Source organism: Larus michahellis, chromosome 3 (genome assembly GCF_964199755.1).
Source record: "Larus michahellis chromosome 3, bLarMic1.1, whole genome shotgun sequence".
In the NCBI taxonomy this organism is placed as follows: Eukaryota; Metazoa; Chordata; class Aves; order Charadriiformes; family Laridae; genus Larus; species Larus michahellis.
In genome coordinates this window covers 21,007,483-21,029,555 of record NC_133898.1, presented here as the reverse complement: position 1 = coordinate 21,029,555, position 22,073 = coordinate 21,007,483, and the positions used below count along the sequence as shown (strand labels likewise).

At 40.4% G+C, this 22,073-nt stretch overlaps 1 protein-coding gene across 8 annotated transcripts in view; it reads right to left on the bottom strand.

Annotated features, from left to right (window-relative positions):
• Positions 1–4,924: 4,924 nt before the first annotated feature.
• Positions 4,925–22,073, bottom strand: part of ENAH (ENAH actin regulator) — a 99,948-nt gene continuing 82,799 nt past the window's right edge. For 4 of the 8 annotated variants that reach the window (XM_074579011.1, XM_074579016.1, XM_074579014.1 and 1 more), the window contains 5 exons: positions 18,820–18,886; positions 16,271–16,333; positions 11,977–12,055; positions 9,186–9,243; positions 4,925–7,944 (listed from right to left, as the gene is read on the bottom strand). In XM_074579011.1, coding sequence (XP_074435112.1) covers positions 7,907–7,944; positions 9,186–9,243; positions 11,977–12,055; positions 16,271–16,333; positions 18,820–18,886 — 305 coding nt within the window. In that variant the 3' untranslated portion in view covers positions 4,925–7,906. The remainder of the gene's footprint in view (positions 7,945–9,185; positions 9,244–11,976; positions 12,056–16,270; positions 16,334–18,819; positions 18,887–22,073) is intronic. The other 4 variants (XM_074579017.1, XM_074579009.1, XM_074579015.1 and 1 more) reach the window with 1 other exon arrangement.

Below are 22,073 nucleotides of genomic sequence, written 5' to 3'. Positions count from 1 at the left end.
AAATGTAAAAGGACCCTTTTTACATCACTGTTTGCAGTACAGAATCTCAACCCAGCTGTGACGCATCTTTGCAGCACTGCACCGAAGTTTTCCTCTGTGAGCATCAGCTTTGGCAATGCCATAAAAAAAACCCCAAAAAACAGAGAGAGACCCTGTGGTAACTCTGGAATTGGAGCATATTCATTTTTATTCCTTCTAAAGCAGGCATCAAGCCATTTCTGAAGTATTAGGAAGGAGCTTCCCCGTAAAAAGCTGTTTTCCTTACCACCGGCAAATTTAGTACTACTGAAACTCACTCAGTAGCAGAGCTCGAAACATCCCGTACCACCTGTAAATGGCTGCATCACCCTGTAACACCGGCTCCAAACTGCACCAGCTGACGATGCCATCCAGCTCCTGCCTCAAAAAGGAGGTGTTACTTGCCAGTAATTGCTATTTATTTATTCTGTATCTCAGTCATTTAGCAAATCAATTTTCGTTTAGAAATACCACCAAATGCCTTTTAGTCTTTACTCACAGCATACTACAGGTGCCATATGGCAGTTCATGATAGCAGGTGAAGTTCCTCAGCCATTCACAACACGCAACACCGTAAGTAAAAGGCACGCTGTTCTGGAGCCAAGAGATTGGAAGTAAGCAATTAAAAGCAGTGTGAGCCATCCTATTGCACCCCCGATGGTATTAGAAACAGGATTCCCAACCTTTGGTAAAAAAGCCCTTTCCTATAATTCAAGTTATATTTTATTGTTTATGTATTTTTCATAGATGCTTGAACAGTGCTGGGTGGTATTTACTAGATTGTATAAAGACAAGACAATTACATCTGATGGCTGGAAGCATTTCAGACTAAAAAGACCAAACTCGTATTGACTTCAGAGAAGCTGAGAAGACTCGGGGCTTGAAGATGTGCGACGTTGTCATTTATAACAGCTGAGAGCATGTAGAGATACATACACAATTAGCGCTCAGTTAAACAAAGCATGATTCCTGTTGCCTTTAGAGTAAGCCCAATGACTTCACGTCAAGGAAGCTGTCCCTCAGCGGATATATAAAATGTCATTAACAATTTATTACGCAATGAAAAAACCAAGGTGCGGGCTCTGGTTGCACTCCTCAGCTTCCCCACTGCCGCTGGCTGCGGTGGTCACCACCTCTTTACATAATGCTCCACTGAGTCCTGGAACAGCGCTAATTTCAGTTTTATAAGTGACTTAACTCCTACTTCAAAAGTCACTTTTGGGAGGTTGAACATGCAAACTGGCTCCGTAACAGAGATCCGCTCCCATATGACTAATAACACGTAGCATGACAGTAGGATTATAAAAAGGTCCTCACCTCTGACAATCCAAATACTCTATCAAATATTTGAGTTGAAGAAAATAATGTTTAAGGCCGCGTTATAAGCGGAACAGAAATCTTTGCCCTTCACATCAGGCTACGAGGAGCATTGCGCTAGTGCAGATTGTTCATTATCCTTGAACATCTGCTGACAAAACCAGCGTATGTGACCAGTGCCTTTCATGAATGTCTTAAGAAGTTCTTCACCATGAGGGTGGTGAGACACTGGTGCAGGTTGCCCAGTGACGTGGTGGAAGCCCCTTCCCTGGAGGTGTTCAAGGCCAGGCTGGATGGGGCTTTGAGCAGCCTGGTCTGGTGGGAGGTTCCCTGCCCGTGGCAGGGGCATTGGAACAAGATGATGTTTAAGGTCCCTTCCAATCTGAACCATTCTGTGATTGCCAACGTCTTTTTAGCACGGCGGGCAGCTGGCAGTACCAGCCAGTACTCCTCAGGCTGCATTTCTGCAATCGCTCACTCTGGACAAGGAAAAGGACTTTTCATTTACCCTGTGAAATTCCTTGACAGACCAGCTCCATCGGGACTGGGCTTCCCTTGGGCCCCTCTCCTGACACTGTGGTGTGTTGCCAGCCTGTGGGACTGGGAGCCACCGAGACCTTCTCTCATTAGCAGAGCAAAGATTACCAGGCAGATAAGGCATATTTTTGGCCAATTTTGTCTCACATAGAGGCATCTTTCACTGCCAGAGATAAAGGTCTCAGCCTAAGAGCCGCATAAACCTCTTATTTCTCACCTGCTGCAGCCACAAGGCCTCGTGGCAGCGTCCAGGAGGCATTTACGAGCGTGTCCGCGCTCCCCCTTTCCTCAGGGCTACAGTTCAGCTGCTGGGGCTGGCTCTGCGGCACCACAGGACTTACCGAGCTATGCAGGGTCAAACCGCTTTCACAACGCAGCACTGTGGAAAAAACGTCAAGCAGCAGGTGATTTACCTTCAACACAGAGGTAACATTTCTCTTCTTGTCGTCTTCTTTTTTAAACGTACTAGGCCTACGATAGGCAAGCAGCCTTAAGATTGCCCAGAAAGCCACTTCAGCTGACTAGCTCATAATTTGCAGATTCCAGCTGCCTCCAAGACCGGGTTCAAAACCTGTTTGCGAGTTTTCAGGCCCCTTGCAGCCCCGCTCATTCCTATCCACTTCACCTTCCCTGCAGGCATCAGCCTACACTCAACACTTCCCGAACCTCCTTACGCTTTCCTGTTCTTACACCCACTTCTTCGCTACTGTTGATTTTTTTTCTCTTCCTGTGTCAGCAGCTTGCGGACCAACTCCGAGAGGCTCCACAGACCAGGATCTGGTAGTTAGCACAGGTAAAAAGCTGTTCAGAGAGTATGTAGGGACTTAAGTGGCTCCAGCTGGCTGGTGATAAAAAAAAAAAAATTACACTTACGATGGTAAACATCAGATCATGATGCGAGTTCACTTCCAACTCCTACCACGCTTGAGCAGTTGCAGAAGAGACCTGCAGTCGCCAAGAGAAGTGAAAGTGTCACAGCAGTAACGGCTCTAAAATAGGTTGGGAGGGCAGAAGGCGGTCCACAGAACCGAACAACAATGGCAAAATTAAGCATCTCAACAGAGAAAACCATCAGCCTGCAACCGAGAGCTGCAACAGCCAGAGCAGCAATACAGGAGCTGCTCCACAGCTTTGCCAATTAACAGTTTATCAAGGTAGGACACCGGATAATGAATGCTCATCGAGTAAGAGTCAGGACACCAAGCTCCATAAAATAAACATTAGAAAACACATTTATACATTTTCTAATTTGCCTTTATTACTCTCAGTAATGACCGAGAGTTCAACTGGGATCATTTATAAAATGGAGGTAATTTTACAAAGCTGTTTGATAACTTTCAGCATCACTGTGATGACTAACTGAAGAACCCCCTGCGCAATAAATGAAGGTGCCGGTTACGAGGTAACACGCGGACACCAGTGCTGTGACTTTAAGGTTTTGCTAAGCTTTCTCAACATCTAGAACTACAGCTCCTCCTCCTCCATATCTTGGACAATTACACCAAGTTATCTATTAATAGATTTTTTTTTTTTATTAAGATTACAAACCTAAATAAACTTGAATATATTTCCTGATGTGGCATATCAATGTCAACAGTCTTAGGGTGGCCACCTCCAAGGAATGGAAGTAAATACTTAACTCCTGCCAGGCCTTCATACGGGGGCTGGCTTAAAGACATGCTCTTTTGAATGTGTAAATACGTATTGTGACAGTTGATTTAACACGCTTATTTTTCTCTCTCCACTAAGACTCTAGTCCTAGATAGCACGTAACTGAGCATTAAATAATCCTCAGCACTTCCACACCCCACCCCCTAAGACAAAAGATTTAAGCGAACTTTAGCCTGTTCTTCAAAGTACTTTGCACTGGCCCCAGATCCACTGAAATCACTGACTCCTTCCCTTTCCACCTGCTCTCCATCAAAAACCTCACGGTGATAACCTACAGAGTCAGGAAGATTTATAGTCCCCCAGAGATTTATTAGCCTTGGGTACAAAGCCAGTTTGGGAAACTTTTTTCTTGTTCCTCATCAGCCCAGTCTTGACTGTTCACCTACTGAAAACAGGGAATCTTCTCTTGATTTCGCAAGCTTTGTATGGTTAGTTGCAAGAGGCATGCTGACAAGTAATGTTTGGAACTGGAAACGCGCTTACTTAAAACGTTTCCAGAAGAGTCCATGTAAAGTGTTGATAATCACCAGTTTGATCAACTGCAGACCGCGGTCCCACTCTCGTAATGCGCAACTTTAAAAAATAGATACCGTACATCTCTTGACACCAACAGACAGACTTTGTAACACTATTCAGAAATTTAAATCAGAAGTTTTTATACTTGTTGCCTAAGCATTACCCCAATAATAGGAGACCATTTTAGAATCTAGTGATAATTTTATTTTTAAAAAATCCTTATGACTCATTAAGGTTGGTGCCAGACTTGGCACTGGTACCAATGGTTTGCCAAAGCTGGATCATCCCGTTATCTCTCTGAACAAAAAAGCAACAGCAGAGAAGCACAGCTTTCAGGATGCTAAGTCAAGGACATTTAAACAGCTACACTCAATATTCGGCTGTAAGACAAATTGAGCAGAACTGTCCTTAGTGTATAGAAAGCTATATTAATAAAGAAAACCTACCATGAAAGATTACCAGTATTGAAAATAAGTCATGAACATAAAAGCAGCAAGAGGAAAAAGTCGGACTAACTGCAATTATTTTTCCCCCAGTTTTTCCCTCTCCCTCTGTCCCAAGTTCTCCGTGGATACAGAGACTGAAATGTATGCCGTCTGAGAACGTAAATCAAATCATACATTTTAAATGGATTTGAATTTATGTACAGCAGTTACCGCTCATGGATGTCACACAGTCCCTGCAGTTACATTCTTGGTAAGGTAAGTCTTCGCTTTTCTCTACTGAATCTTCTGATGGAGAAACAGAAAGGAAGGGTGGAATCAAGGAGTAAGGAATGATCACAGTCATTAAGAATTTTGGGAATTTGAGTAGTATGCCTCGGAGAGTCTTCTACGAAGTTCCAGAAATAACTGGTGGCAACACGTATATATTGCAATTTTATTTCATTCGCTCAAACAAAACGTTAGCATGTAAGAAATTTTAAATGACACAATATGATAAAAATAGCAGAGAATGAACTGAGGAACTAAAAAGAAGGTAAACCTAAATGCACGAAAAGTCAACATTCATTAGTGATCATCTTCAGTCTTTGATTGACACTTGATGGTCGATAACTTTTTAAAACAATGAACTGGAAATCATTATGACTATCTGAAGAGATTTCAGCACCAGCACTAAGATTTTTACATTCAGTTGGTTTGCGGTTGACTTGGTAGCCACTTGTCTATAGTACAGGTTTATCACAGGTCAGATCACAGTGTTGAGGAAAGCAACGCCTTCCTGGCATTAGAAAGGATCCCTTAAACTGCCCTCAGCTTAAGACATCCATTGTACAAAAGCACAGAACCACCACAATATGGTTTTTTTAAAGAACTTCGTTACCAGTAAGCAAAATAATCTTAGCTTCTGCAGTTCATTTTCAATACTGAAATCTCTGGAAACGGTGCAACTGTCAGTAGGACAGGAAATGTCTACAGTAATCTTTAATTCGATCCAATTTTCTGGAAAGAACCAATTCGGCAGTTTGGGATTACAGAAAGTATGTATGTAGAAGCAGCACAAAAGACGACATCTGTTCCTTTTTCTTTTAAACAGAAATCATGTTAATTGTAGACCAAGGCACAAAACGTTTAGTGCATAAACCAGTTCCTTGCACAATCTAGTAGTTCAGCCTTAAATTTTGGACCACTTACACCCATTCACGCTATTCCACTATGCTACTCCTGAACTCTCCTAGAAACAAATCAAGTATGATTTCTGACAAGGGTAAACTTCCTTAATGCTCAAAAAGTCCATGTAAAACAAAAAGTTACATCAACAAAGATGAAAATGCCTCCTCTTGTTTTGAGAAAAACAGTACTTGACAAGCTTACTACGGATTTTTTTTTTTAATGCCTTCAATAAATGCATGCAGAAAAACGTTTTTGTTTTTAAAAAATGGTTAATAAATGGAGTTAGGCAATATCTCCACTGTAGTCTTCCCTTAGAATTTGAACCTACAGGAACAGGAAACGTTTGGAGAAAAATTTCCCATTGAAGCCTTTCCAAAGCTGTAAGTGCTGTTTTGCTTTGGTGTTCAGCACTTCAGACAGTATGTTGTTGAAAGCATTTGCCCTACCAATGGAGCTGCGTATACTTTTAAGCTGAAGCATTAATCTCTCCAAAAGTTGTCAGTAAACTTTTCTTCTGGGTCAGCACAGATCCCAAAGCAAACACGGCACTGTTACGGCTCAGAAAAATTGACAGTGCAAAACAAAAGGGAAGATTTTGATCCATATTCTTTGTCCAAAGCATTACAGATGCAATTCACAGAATTTCTATTCCACTGAACTGTACCACATTAAAAAAAAATTAAAAAAAACCCAAACTTATAAGCATAAAATTTGAAACCCCTGGGAAACACTAAGGTAGCATCTCCCCTAAAAACGATTCTCAAATCCTTGACCGAAACCAATGGCATACCATTGCTCTTTGTCAGGCTTTGGGTTGTGTGGAGCTGTGGGGGTTTTTTTTGTTGGTTTTGAGTCTTTTGGAAGAAGCGTGGCAGATAAATTAGGAGGAGAAGGGGACATTTACTGTGACCTGATGCTCCATCGTTCTAAGCTAACTAACTGCTGTCCTGTTTATTAAACAATCAAAAAAGGAATCTCAGAAAAGAGCAAAGCAGAGGGTCATGGTAAAAAGGTAAAGGACAACGCACTTACACAGCTGCATCCTCAGTAATTCAGATGCCTACATGTTTGTTCTCTCACCGAGAAATGAGTTAGGTTCACATGGGAGTTTCAGAACCATTATGGAAGTATTACTGAATTTCAAATAGAAAACTGAAAAAAGATACAAAAGCATTAAGTACCTGGTTCCATTAACATGGTTACTGGTAAAAGTCACGTTTTCCTCATTATTACACATGCATGTAAGATGAAGAAAAAGTGTAGAAAGTAATAAAAATGTGTCACCTTCCCCCTCCCTCATCCCGCCTCTTTCTGGGCATAAATTAAGCCTTACAAATGAAAAGGCTACTCTGTGACATGCAATTTTTCTTTTAATTAAAAAGCTGGCTGTGTTGTGTTACATTACAAAAATGTCCACATGCATAAATCTAAAAAAAGCCCCAAAATCTACTGTAAATCTACAACATACTAATGATTTACATTTGACTGCTGATTCGCATTATGTAGAAGTCTTAGATTTGGTAAAGCATCGTAACAATGTAGGAAGGCATCTACATCTTTAAACTCTGGACTGTATTTGCTTTTTTAGTTTTCCTATAAAATTGCATGAAGGCTAACTAGAGAGGCTTCCTATCATAAAATTCCAAAATCTTGATATGTCAGCACTGTCTAGGTCATTCACTTACAAATATTGCCCTTTAAAAGCACGCGTTTCTAATTGCTCCATGTTTTGTGAACTGAACTTCTACACATCTGATCTTTTAAATTATTCATGGAAATATCAGATATGATAGGAAGACAAACCTGAGATACATTTGAAGTACAACAGTATAACTTGCTAACTCCTTCATTAATAAAGAAAACCTCTCTGAAAAGCCTTCCCAAGCTTTTCCCTGTTTTTTTTTTGTCTTAACAACAAATTCTGAAACATGTGCAATTTTATTTTGACATGAGTAGACTTCAAAGCACTGTGATCTTGTCTGATAGGTGTAGGAATTTCTGCATAATCGTTACAGTAACTTTAAGAGTCTTTTCCACCCTGCTGTAAAGGTCAGAAAAAAGCTGCAAACTAGGAGGGGAATAGCATATCACCAGAGTGATGTGTCTGAAGCTTTTCAGAATAGGTTGTTTCTCCCTCCTTCCAAGTGTCTGTCTCCGTTTTCTTCTAACAGCTCACAAAACGTAGTCAGTTTTATACCAAGTTAAAGAGTCACATCGGCTTAGTACTAGTCTTTCTATGCAGTATTCGACTTGCTGAGCTCCTGCCTGATAGCTAGAGAGAGAGAGAGAGAGAGAGAGAGAGAGAAATTAACAAATCAAACAAAGTCAAGGCAGAAAGTCAAGAATACACAACTGACCCCTTAAAGAAGGCTGCCCCTGCTCCAACAGTCTTGGAACATGAATAACCTATACGTAAGATAGCTGCATGTGACTTCAGACAAGTGTCATTCTCAACCAGGCAGTACCCTTTTTACTACTGTAAAATTTTTGTTAGTCTTATTTTTACATTCTGCTTCTCCATCAAGTCTATGACCTTACCTGATGACAATCACTATACCCCTGGGGTTATCAAGGAGTATATGTGTGGGTTCATTTATTTTATTTTTTTTTGGTTTAAGAGCAGCCTCAGTGCCCTCCCTTGTTTGCATCGCACTGTTCTAAAAGGCTGCGGTACACAGCAGAGCCAAAATACAGGGCAAAGCACCGCATTCTCTGCAGCCCAAAACCAGCCGGCTCTTTTTTCTATGACATCAGTAGATGACATATATTTTACCAGCAGTGGTATCAGTTTAATATAAGAATGACAGAATTGCCTAGGTTGAAAGGGACCTTTCAGATCATCTAGTCCAACCATCAACCTAACTCTGACAAAAACCATCACTAAATTATATTAATTTTTTTTGGTTTTGTTCCGTACTTTATGTTGGTACTTTCCACAAAGCAAAAAAGTACACACAGCACTAAAAGCAGAATTTTATTTATTTCTTGACTGGTCGACCTTTAAGATTATTCTTTCTCAATAATTTCCCTTACTTACAGAAGACTACACAGTAAAATATCTTCTGTTAAAATAAAAATAAAAATTGTCAGAGTTCTTTTCTTTGATTCTTACATTACAGACCAAAGAGGAAAAGACTGAAAGCACAATTCTAGTCTGAATATTACCGAGTTTTGAACTATGCACCTCAGAAGCTCTGGGTTATTTAAAAATAACCCACCTAACACCACGTGATACAAGGATAACTGCAAATCACTCAAATACAACATCCCTTCAACCACTTTTACAAGACGCTATTTGGTGTCAATGTGCTATTAGAACAAAAAAGCACAGGAGATAAAACATACAAGCACATCGATCAGAACAGGTCTGGCACAAATGGCAATATGCGACCAGACTAACAACAAAGCTACTTTACCAATATTCTCTGGCTTAGAAACATGTTATATTTACATTGCTGTGCAATTGTAGCTACTTACTGCAAGACTGAACAACAGCAGCAGACTGATACCTACCTTCAATGAGTTCTTCCTTTAATTTCGTTAACTCCTTCCTCATTTCATCTAAAATGTCCTATGGTGTCAGAGCATAAATAGTAGGTTAGTTTTGCAACACGAACGGACTAGTTTTGCCACCTGTAATTTTCTGCAGAGAGAAATCTGAAATTCTTCCAACCTTTAACCCTTCTGAAATCTGTAACCCAGCCTTTATCTTCCAAGTTAATTCCCCAAACCTAAAGCATCCCTAAAACATTCTTAATGCAGGTACAATGAAAAAAAACCCACAAAAACCAAACAGCCTTCTGCAGAAGTCCTACAAATTGATTCTTGTAGAACTTACGAGAGGAGAAGGGACATGCTGAAGTTAGGAATGCAAAAAAAGTACCTAACTAAAAAATGCCAGCCAAGGAAATATTCAAAGAAAAAAAAAAAAAAGGGGGGGGCAGGGAATCGAGTTATCAATGTATTCCCAGTTGCCAAAGTGGAATACTTGGGAATGAAGGTGATGGAGTGAAGTGCTGCCCCCCGCTTGCTGTTTTCTCCATCCTTTCATCTAAGTGATATTAACTGGTGATTTGGTGGCAATGTTTTTAAAAGTAGAATGAGGGGTAGTGTCTGTTTCTGCAGGGGAGACTGTCACCTCCTGGCCAAATCTGTAGTCAGCAGAAAACTTATCCAGATTTCAGCTGTTTCTGTTTCAGCTTTGGGGTTAGCATGCTGTTTGCAACGGAGCGTGCAATTACTCCAGTGTACACTACGCTTGTTGAGTCCTTTATGAGCTGTTGGTGGAAGACACAAACATGGACACACTTCCCTGCCTGAAGTCATTCCTGGCATAAGAGCATGTACAAAAGCTGCCAAGGTAGGTCTCCCAGTGCGCCAAGTGTTAGACAGGACTCTTGGACAAGTGGCAAGAAGCCCTGGAGCAGGAGCATGGCCACCAGTTGCTGGGAAGGGCAGCAGCAAGTAAGATCCTGCCACGTATCCAGTAGAAATAGAGTGTGAGATGGTTGTGCCTCCGGAGAAAAGAATCTTAACAGAGGCAGTGAGCAACACCGTGCTGGAAACTCGGGAGAGCTGTGCTTTATGGGGTGATAGGATCCCCATCCTCTGTGCCTTCAACTCAAAAGAACCACAGAGAAGAAAAAAAAAGCAACCCAGGGGAAAAAAAAAAAAACACACACAGAAGAAAAAAAAGAAAGCAGCCAGACTACTGTCATCACCAGCATTTCATAGAAGCTTTAGCAAGAGTACCACAAATCCTCATGAGATGACAAAACAGGAGCACCCCTTGAACTTGTGGCCCATAGGCCACAACCCACCCTAGAACCAACAACTGAGCTAGAACAGACTCTGGAAATGGCTGAGCTGGGCCCTCTGCTCCAGAACAATGCACTGAGCTGGGACCCCTGCTCTAGAGCCATCCACCGATCTGACCCCTCAGTTCTAGGACCAAACACTGAGCTAGGGCACCACCCCACCTGCCTAGAACCAACCACTGATCTGACCCCTCTGCTCTAGAACCAACCACCAAGCTGGACCCCTCCACTCTAGAAGCAACCGCTGAGGTGCCCCCACCTCCCCGGCCCACGAACCTCCCTCCCCACTCAGGGACCACTGATCCAAATAGTTCTTGAGGAAGATCCCTCACCTCCAACTCCACAATTCAACTCACAATTCCCCTGCAATAGCAAGCACATCACTCCCCTTTTTAAGGACAGGGATCTGGCTTCAGCAGAGCCTTTCCTGGAAAAAGGGGCAAATCCCACCCGCAATACACTGCGTACTCAGTATCTGCCAGAAAAGTAACTAGAACCATCTCAACATGCTCCCCAAGAAAAGGAGCTTCCGCTAGCTCAGCACAGACAAATATGGCCAAAACACGGTGCTAAGACCTCAAACATGACTCCCCATACCACACAACTCAGACTGGCACTGAGAAAGCGCACTACCACTTTTGCCCAAGCCATCAGCAGACCAGCTACCTCCACCATACCACGTGTCCTCAAGACTGCCACCTAAGGCACCTGCCACCTTAGGACTTCCTCAGCAACAGGGGACTTCTCAAGGGTCAGAGGAACACAAATACCTGACACTCACTTGCTCCGCTGGGGACTCCTGTTCTTAGGAGCGTGCAATGTCTGCTCAGTCTGCAGATCATCAACACTCTTAAATGACAGCTCCTGCCTTCACACAAGCCACAAGACATCCCTTACTGAGCCTCTGGTTGCACAGGTTGGTCTGTTTGGCAAATGTACTTCACGAAGGCCTGTCACCTACAGGTAACTGTTACCAAACAATTTCCAAAGCATCCCATAACGTCTTTTCCTCATCTAACAGCAGGCGGCTGCTGCCTTCTTCCCACAAAACTCTCCTCTGCTCTTAGCCAGGATAGCTGGACAAAAGGTGGTATCACTGGATGTTCTTTCATCACCAAACTCATGACCACGGGTGCTCACATCCGATCTAAAACATGGTGATACTTGTTCTGCTAGAAATGCTCTGAGGGCTTGTTGTTTGTTTGTTTGCTTGTTTGAGTAGAGAGAAGAAAAGGAAAGGTTTTCCAGGCAAACCAGTTTCACAGTTCCATCCATAGTATCAACACCATCTTGCGTGTGCCGCCTAATGCAAAAGCATCCTACAAGTTAAAGCTCTTAAATACTGAAACATGTCTGGGGAAAAACGACTAATAATTACTAAATCATTATTTTAGTTCGGAACTAGTTAACAAAACAGTTATAAACTGGTATTGGACAGCTACAAGTCCTTATACTCAAGTTTTCTATTCAAAGCATTATATACATACCTGCTTCAATCTGTCATAATCTAGACCTTCTGACTGTACTCCATTGGCACTGGGTTGCCCCGTTGGTGTAGATTTTGGTCTGCAGTACAAAAACACATCCATGAATTACTGGTCACTCATTACAGGATACATAGGACTTCCCCATCAAACTTGCTAACATTCGTCTACCAAAACCAGTAAAGAATCAGAATGAAAAAAAATATGTTGGGAGTGGGAGGGTGGGAAAGTCAGGCAGACCCAAATTCCACACAGAATAGAAAGCAACAACCAAGAACATTTTCCACACACTGGAAATACAAATTACCATAAGAGTTATTAGTTCAAACCAAGAACTTTTCAAGTAGCGGACAGATTTCACTGTCAGTGTTTTTTTCATAACAGGCATGAAAAGCTGAACGCCTTCCAATGTCAAAATACTTTCCCTTCTCCCTTTTCAGCTGCTTACTCATTTCAAAAGAGGCCCTCTCAAAGAAACACTCCCACTAACTAATGACTACATGTTGATGCTGTAACTGCATAAATGCTGTGGAATCAATCTGGCAGATTTTCAACATTTGACAGGACATGGCTGAGCAACCTCATCTAACTCCCTTCCAACCTAAATTATTCTATGACTTGCTTTCTAAAGCTACTGAAAGCAAATATTGTAAGAGCAGCAAGATTTATAAGATAATACTTGAGAGGAAGTTACAGTGTTTTGGACTATGTCATGTTCAATGTTTGCTTATGTAATACTCTAAGACATCAAAAACTTGCTTTCTGGGATCACCTTGCATTTTTAAGACATGTTGCAGAAGAAGGGAGTCCTCTGCCTTCTCACTTCTCTTTTCTGATCCCCTCCTGCCTATACCAGGCATAACTCAGACTCCTGAACTTACTACGCTTCCACAGGGCCTTGTATACCTACAGCTATGAGCAGAGACAGAACCTAGATGCTAACAGCGGGAATACAGAAATGGTTCTCCAAAGCAGGGATGGATGGATGGATCGATGGGGTGGGAGAAAGAGGGAGGGAAGTTCTTAATTACTTTTTACACCTTGGCTAACATCCTCTCTCCATTACTGTACAAAATGTTAAGCCGAAAAGACGCTGTTGAACTGTCAGCAATTTTATCATGTCAAGAGGTTTCCCCGCTGTTTAGAATTATCACAAAATGCTAACATTAAGGAAGGGCACAGTATTAGTAGGTTAAACTGGGTCCTATTTCATTGTCCTTGTATGCGGCATCACTGAACAAAAAAGCCTGGCCTAAACTCAGGATCTCGCTTCCAAATTCTTACATAGGAGGAATTCATTAAACACTGCATTTTTCTGGATTTATTACTTGAAGGTGCAGCCTTATTTATTACAATGGAAGGTGGCCAGGAACAAAAAGAGCAAACAGCAGGAAAAGCAGAGTTTTGCACTTTATCTTCTCCCAAATACCCAGTATAAAAATCTATCTTTTTTTTCAGGATAAAGCCAAATGTGTGAGGTACACCAGCAGTACATCCATTGCCTTATTGTTTTCCATTCATCTGTGTATTTTTAATTTAGCTAACAAAAAAAAAAACTCTGTTCTCACTCAGAAGGAAAAGAATAGTGAACCTATAAACATATTTCTTTCTTTGCTTTTACAAAACCACTACTTTCAGCTTCCATTGTCTGATTACACTGTCTTTGTTCAGTATGAGCAGAATGACCCTCATACGGGATTGTCTTGATGACTTTTATAACCTGAATGGACTATTTTCTGATTTGCTAACTGAAGCAAAGCACTCAAAATGTGACTCCCAACAGAAAAGGGCATCCACACTACAAAGTCGTTTTGATATTAGAGAAACTTTCTCAGGTTTGTGCTCTCCAGCAGATACTTTCACCTCTTGTAGGTTTCCAGCATGAAAAATGTTAATAATCAATATGGGACAGAAGAGTTGCCTATTTTATCTCCCCCTAACCTGTAACAGGTCATGTTTGTGTCACTGGAGAGCCTAGCACATTCAAAAAATTCATGAAAACCTTCATACACTCTCGTAGCTATCAAGCTATCTGGTGACAGGACATTTTAAATTGGTACACCTGAGCCCATCCATCTTTTCAAAGGCAGTAACTCCTGTGCAGGTGGTAGAAACCTCTCAACAACTGTTTTACCCCTTCATGATCATTTCTGTGCACTGGCAAGTTAGCTATGTTAAGCCTAGTGGTATCTATTTAGGGGAAAAACTGCCAGTAATTAACCATGCAGAACGAGTCAGCAGAAAGGAATGTGTAAGTGTCCCATTGCTGCAGGACTGTGCATCAAAGCAGAGGTGCAGGAACATCCCGTGCTGTTACACCAGCTTGGTTCTCCCCTTGGGATCACAACAGTCTGTCGCTACAGCTATTTACAGAATCTAAACCTCAGTTCCATGAGAGAAATTGCTGACGTTGTTATTATTGCTTGAAACACACCGAAATGAAATACACGATCCACCGAGTAAGACAGAAGATAAAATATTCAATAACTTGATAGTTGAAGAAGCTGGAAAATAGAATTCACCTTGTAACCACCAAAAGGTCTACAGCGTGTGCTAATGCTATGAAGACAAACCACAGTTTGAGATCTTTTACAGAACTCTTTAGATACTGATAGTGCTTAGTACCTTGTGAAAGAATTCCTGGCTCAAAAACATTCATCAAGATGACATCTTTGGCAATTGCTACTTCATTGCATACCCGATATTTAAACTGTTACTTGCAGTTTACACCTGAAACTGTGAACACTGACTTACTCCAAGTAGGATAGCTTGAGTTTTTCAGTTTCTCCATGTATAGGTTCTGACCATTTCCACTCACAATCACTTTGTTCCCATACACATTATGGCATTACAACATATAACCAATGTGACTGAAAAAAGAATTAGTGTCCTCCCAAATGCAATTCCTGAGAAGCGATAACAAAGACCTACTACACGCCTTAATGGAAGAACCCAAACAAGAATATACTTCAATATTTTAATAAAATTACTTATGACTAATATTTTAATGAAATTTTAAAGAATAGCTCTCCCCAGCTAGACTGTCTTGTTTCTTTTACTTCAGATCTTTAGAATAAAAAAAGACAGCTTTACCAATCATATGCCGTATACTCTTGCTATCTACAAAGAGCTCAACAGGAAACCCTGTTTATAAACTCTACCACTCATTCTTAAGAACGTATTCCATTTTTGCTTTCCAAAATTCAAGACAGTCTTCATTCAGTCAAATATGAAAGACTGTAATTTGTGAACTAGATAATTTTTAATCTCGGGCAATTCTAGCTTTCTTCCCCCCCAAATTATCCTTTCTTCCTTCTTCGGCTTGCTCAGAAGAAACATTAATGGTGACTGCAGTTGCCATTAAGTAATATACTAAGTGTTGAAATTTAGTAAATGAAACATCCCAACCATTGGAACCTTAAGTGGCTAAAGAGCTCTCCCGTGTGGTTTTTCATAGCATTGCCTAACAGTTGAGTGAGGCAACCTCAATAGGCCCTAGAACACCTTAAATCAAGCATGCAAGATAAAGATTTTATTCATGCCAACATGCAGAATACACCACCCAAGGTAAGTAGCTAGAAGGGGAACTTTTCATACAAAAGATTAAGTAGTCACCACAATGACTGCCTTCATGAAAAACAAAGCTGGAATCTGACTCAGTAATTCTGAGGGGCTCTGTAACACGTTTACCTGTGGAAAGCTCTTAAAACCTGAAAGCTTTCGATGTCAGTATTTTATGACTACTGTTACAGAGAGTGAAACTGAGATCTACAGCTTAAAATGTACATGATGCTAATTTAATTTGTGAATATGTTCCTAACAGAAACATAAATTTATGTTTAACAAGTCCTTTTTTTTTTAATCCCTTTCCAATGCTTAAGTTCAGCAAAATCTATTGCTTATCTTTACTTAATTTGTGAAAAATTGATGTGAAAACTCACCTGGAAAATTAATTGCTATTCCTGTGCACTTAAACTTACATTTTTGGAAACCTGATTCTCAAAACTCTGCAAAAGGTTCACAAAATCTTGGCACATCCAACAGGAATTTGAACTTTTGCAGGTGGTGTCTGCCAGAAAACCAGTATTTAATATGAATTCATAGCTGGTTCTCAAGCCATCTCAATTTGCCTTTGGCACCATCTGCTTTTAACCAGTCTAAAAATGGGCTCAACTGAACAAAATGTGAAGAGGAACCTGGTCATGCCTGTGGTGATTACCAATCCATGTAGGAAAAGTCCAACCCTGAACTGGTCAAAATGGTTATTACAAAGTCTCAAATCCCAACAGGATGATACCTGTTTAATGAATCATAGAACCTGTTTTCAGAAGCAAGCAGATTTTTCCACGGAGATTCCCGTCTACGAAGGGGAGAAACACTACCTTAACAAGCTATAATAGGTATTAATTATGTTCAGTTTTAGTACCTTAAATACCATGGAGTTTAGCTAGTTATATTCCATGAGTTCTATTTGAATGTTTCAGGAAATACTAAAAGCACGCAGCTTAAGTCTTTTCAAAGTCTGCTACAAAAAAAGGCCTGATTTTAAACAGGACACTAGTTATTTTAAAATACTTAGAACGTTCATTCTGAATAACAACTCCATTGTCTACTGGTTTGGAAGCTCTGAAGAGAAAATGTTTCTTACTTGCCAGTTTCATAGGCATGCTTTGTTTAATCCCCATAAATGACTCATATCCTCTTTGCAGAGGTCAGAAGCAGGTTCTTGAGGCTTACCAGGTGAAAGATATCCCCTTGTGGCAACCGCAGTGTTAGTGTTTCAAATAGCAGCCCCCTTTGACTCACTCACTCAAAGAAAGTTACTTTAACAAGCTGCTTGCTGAGGCAGGCTTGACGACTGTAGAGAATTAAGGAAAGTGCAAGGATATTCAAGAGATTTCTCCTAATACCTTTTCTTCCTCAGTCCATGAAACATTCCTCATCCTGGCAAGGTAAAGTGTCAACATTGACCAGAAAACTGTACTAGCAGTCTTAAAATATATGCTATTGAACCTTCCAGCAGGTTATGACAGCACTGGAAAATAATACTGACATCCAATAAACATGGAATTCTTATTTTGTAAGTACTTTTAGAGTATACACCCAGTAAGGCTCTCATCAAGCTGAGTTCTGTCAACGTTTTCCATTGGATGACTGAAGACAAAAGCGTGATGGAGAGATTTTCTTAATACATCTCAAGAGAAGTCTCAAAATCTCTGTACTCCTCTAGGTCAGAAAACATTTTTAAACAGCCCTCAGTGACACCTGAATTTCACCAGTTGGAACAAGATCAATGAGACATAAAACAGTTTACAAGAAGCTACAGCTGTAGGGACACGCAGAATGAAGACTTAAGACATCCCACACTCTCCAAAGGTGTCTGATAAGCAAACTTGCCCTGTTTATTAATCCCTTCACTTTCCTTTCTTCAATTGCTTATCCACAGGGTATTTATATCCAAAGGCCCAGGTCAGCAACTGTCTTCATATGAAAATGCTCTTTAGGATTTCTTACAAAAGCTATTTCTGTGACAAGTTCTGTGACATGTATTGATACCTTTGTCTGCTTGAAAACAAGAGACCTCGGTTAGAGCAGGTAAGACCTTCCGGGGGTGAGGGAGAAGAAGGTAGGGGGAAGTCAAGGCTAAGGTAAAACAGTATTTTGTTACACTGACAGTATAGCAGAGAGGACATCACCACCAATGTCACCTACTTTCTGACAAAAACCAAACCAAGCAACCAGAATCATGGCTGCAGACATTTTAAGCTCCTGGACTTGCTTATTTCTGAAAGACAGACAAGGATACTGATATAGGCTGAGAGCGTTTAGTGCCGCTTTTTAAAACTGAAGAACTCAATGGCAACCTCGAGCACAAGTAATGCCACTTAGAGAATGATTGGTTTTTCTTCTCTATTCACCAAATCTTGCACAGCTGTTTCCAACAGGCCAGAATTTCAAGGAGAATTCAAGTCATTTAGAACACAGCTTTCTCAGGTTTAACATGTTCTTTTGTCTTCTCTCAAGAAATTCAGGTAACTTTGTCAGATTATCACAGCTCAGAATCCTTTAACCTCTGTACACAGAATATACAGGAATTCTGAAATGAACCACAGGCCTTCTGCTTAATGAAAGCAGCAATTAAATATACCTCAAAAAAATAAAAAAGAATTGGTAAAGCAGCCATTTCACTCTTTTGTATTACCAAAAATGCCTATGGAAATGCCCACTGCCTACCCAAGTTCCAGATGACATGTTACCAAAGACTGGTTAACGCACTTAAGGATGTATAGTATTTCTACACTTCTTTAGGGTGGACTTCCTTGGATCGGTATGACACCGCTACTGAAAATTGTCACTGAAGCAAATCTTACCAAGATGGCTTAAATATCTAGATAACCATTCCACGACTAGCACAGAAACAGAAAGGAGAAAACCTATTCATTAGATTTACTACTGCATATATGAATCACAGCACTGAATTTGGCTTTCCCTTGCAGGAAATTTCAGACTTTAAAACTTAAAGAAATAGGGAGAATTAAACATTGCCGTAAGCAAACATATACCTTAATAATTGAAGATATACACCAGCAATTGTTAAGGAATCTTTTTGGGTTTTACTTTTGACTTTACTGTCAAAAACTTCTCTTACTAGCATCCTGCAAAAGCAACTCTTCTGTCTTAATTAAAACTGCCAAAAGCAGTTTCACAGCAGTAATTTTAAATCCATACATTTTGCTTTTAATATTATTAAGATGATTTTTGCTATTTTAGTCCAGTATTTTTAGCAGCATGAGCAACAAACAACAGCAAACGTAACGAACAGATGGCTGGTACAAAAGGGAGTACCTGGAAATAACGGGTGACTTGCTTCCATTCACTGTATTTGTTCTTTCCCAAGGCTTTCTTGTTAGTTCTGGAAAACATAATGAGAAGATTAAAACCCGTCTATTTCTATTTGTTGTGTAATTTACGTGAGGAAACTTCAAGTACCTGGCAACTTAAGCCAGCCTTCTTTAGGTTTGTGTGTGGTTTTTTTTGGTTTGGTTTTTGGTTTTTTTACTACATTGATTAATTCTTTCATATTAAGCTACCTCCTGATGTACTCATTTTTAGTTATACTGCCATTTATGTTGTGATAGCACCTTGAAGTCTCACTTTTGTTCTAGATGTCATAAATGCCATTTGATTCTTAATCCAACTGGGAGAAGTCTGCCTATATTTTATGACTTTATTGTTTCATCTGTGAAACATGAAATTCTGGAACTGCAACCAAACAGTCAGCTTCAAATACTGGGGGAAGATGCTTTTAAGCTAAAGGAGTTTTCCTGAGCTGTTAATGAATTACATACAATTAATTCCATGTCAATTTCAATGAAGCGACAGCAGGGATAATACAACCTCACACAACTAGAATACCTTTCAGCTATAAGGTATTTATTTTCCACAGAAGTCTTGCCCCTGAAAAGATACTTCTAAAGTTGCAATATATCATTTCCCCTTTTCAAAATAACACAGACTCAAAACTAAAGGTACATTGCCCTCGGATCCAGAAGAGATTGTAGTTTGTTTACTTACCACCTGCGATACTAGACAAAGTTTTACTGTGCATCTCTTCTCCTGTCTGGGCAGCTTACACTCTATGGGCAAGCACTCTATTATACACTGCAGAAGAGGACTTCTGGGTCTTCTTCATGTCCCATATAGACACGAGTCTAATTCGGAATCAAGTTTTAAAAGTCCAACCTATCTTTATACATGCTTATGCTTCACTTTCCATTCTGGAGCCTACTTTCAGTTCTGCTTAGAATCCTCTCCAATAAACTTTGACTCGCTATCCTGAGTTAATTACAGTGATCTAAATTCAGATGTGAAAGCTAGCTTTATTGTGCAGCTTTGTTTGTCAACAGCGGACAGAGAGAAATCACAGCTGAAACAGGGCAAACAGTTCAGTTAAGGACTGTTTATTTGGTGTTCTTGTTTGGTGAATGAGTTTATTTTTCTTCCTTGAGTGGTCTCACCTAAGCTCTTCCTTGGGACGTACCAATCACCACAAATGCTTCATTCCTTATGATCAGGTTTTCATTATTTGCAATCTGCACAAGTTAGAAGAGTCTTTCTATAGTGTGAATCATTATTACTTACTTGCTATCATTACTTAGTCAGGACTTTAATGTACCACTGATCTTATCAGTCCACCATCCCCCCACCGATTTTAGGTTTATTTATTTGTTTTACATCTGTTGCCTATCCCATCGTTTTGAGCTTGTTTTGTTTCTAGTATTACCTAACATGTTTTAACTTAGGTTTTACTTAGCTTTATTTCACTGCATGTTTCTTCTCCTTAAAGAAATTTACTGTATACAGAGAAGGACTAATATGTCTAAGTAATCATGGCCTAACTCTCCCTGCAAGCAACAGGAGAGAGAGGAAGAGAGTACAGCCCCTTAACAGAGTTTAAATGTTTCAAAATAAATGCAAGGAGACCCAAGCTCAGGACAGAAATGTCTCCCCTTTCAACATCGTACTCCTCCCAACAAAGAATGGGGAACTCTGATAGTTCACCACGACGGCATGTAGGAAGGGTACGTGCAACACCAAAGAGAGAGGTAAATGCTAGCAAAGTCAGTGTATAACAATTTCAGTTATATTATTAGTGGTAATTAGACATAATTACACAAATTTTTGACCTGGCCTCTGCTCAGTATGCCAAGCATTCCTTTTAAACATTTTAAAGACATGTTCCAATGACAAGGCACAACATTACCAGAGCATTGTACACCAAGAAATGAAGTGAAATCTCTCCACTGCGAGGAAACAGTCAAACCTCTGGATGCATTTGACATTTTAAAAAATTTTGATGAGGCTTCTTATCACGACAACCAATTATGGAACCACTTCCAATGTTTTTCATGTCCCTCTTTTGGGCCTATATTATTAGAAGTCTTCCCAAAGCTGTCATTTCCTCAAGGCTAATATTGTCTTTGTGTTTAACAATGAAGCAAACTCCTAAGCTAAGGGAAAAAAAAGAATGAAAAACTTGATTTGTATTAAGGCATTTATTGCCTTGCAGTCCAATTTCTTCAGACTGTGGGCTGTATCTCAGTACTAACAGTTTTCTAGTTATTTCCATCAAGACACACTTAGCTCCTAGCTATCCTTTTTATCCCACAGCCAGTGGCCACCTGGATTTTGTTCACCCTACAGCAGTTTTCAATATTAAGGCCCACAGACCATCAAGGTGCTGAACTGTCTAGTGAAGAAGTATACACATGGACAATCAATCAACAGAGAAAGCTAAAACATACTGAAGACTGGTATATTTGCTACCCTGTCATTTGCCTTCTGCTTCCAGCATCTTTTGGGATGATAAACTGCAGGTTATATGGCACATCCTCCCACTTCTTTATGCACGTAGGGGGAGGTGGCCAGTGAAGCTAAGGGTACAAGAGGTAGTACTAAAGGACAGGAAAAGAAAGTATTGAGTGTCACTTGAGTCCTTGTAACACAAGCATTTACGGCATGAATACATATGCATGCTGACAGTACATCTTGGCCAACTACAGAGTTGGTGATACGTAAGCTTTACTTACTGACTGCAGCAGTACTTACTGACTGTGATTTGGGACAACAACTGCAGCAGAAGTGTTAGCTACACAGTTCCTAGCTCTGCCACCAGCATACCTCAGCAGAGGAATCACACTTAAAGAATTTCTACTCCATGCACTTACACTGATGTAGACAGGACGCTTGCATGTGAGGGAATCTTTACTAAAGTACCTGGAAGCAGCAACTGTTTCTGTCCGACTCTGATGCTGTTATATGCCTGCCTTGAAGGAAACAAACTGCTGTCCCAACTCATGTCCTGCGAGGACTGAAAGACAACTGCTTTCCCGTTCAATACCAACTGCCTTCTGTGCACAGGCCCCGTAGGTTTGACAAAGGAGACGCCTATGCCAAGCGCAGTGCTCTAGTGGATGTTCTTTCTGTTATCTTCTGAAACACTTCTGAAACAGGACCACTTCTACAGCAAAATGCCAGACTGTAATCACGGGAGAAGAGACAGGCTCCAAAATTCAGTGCAGCTGACTGAGATTCATCAT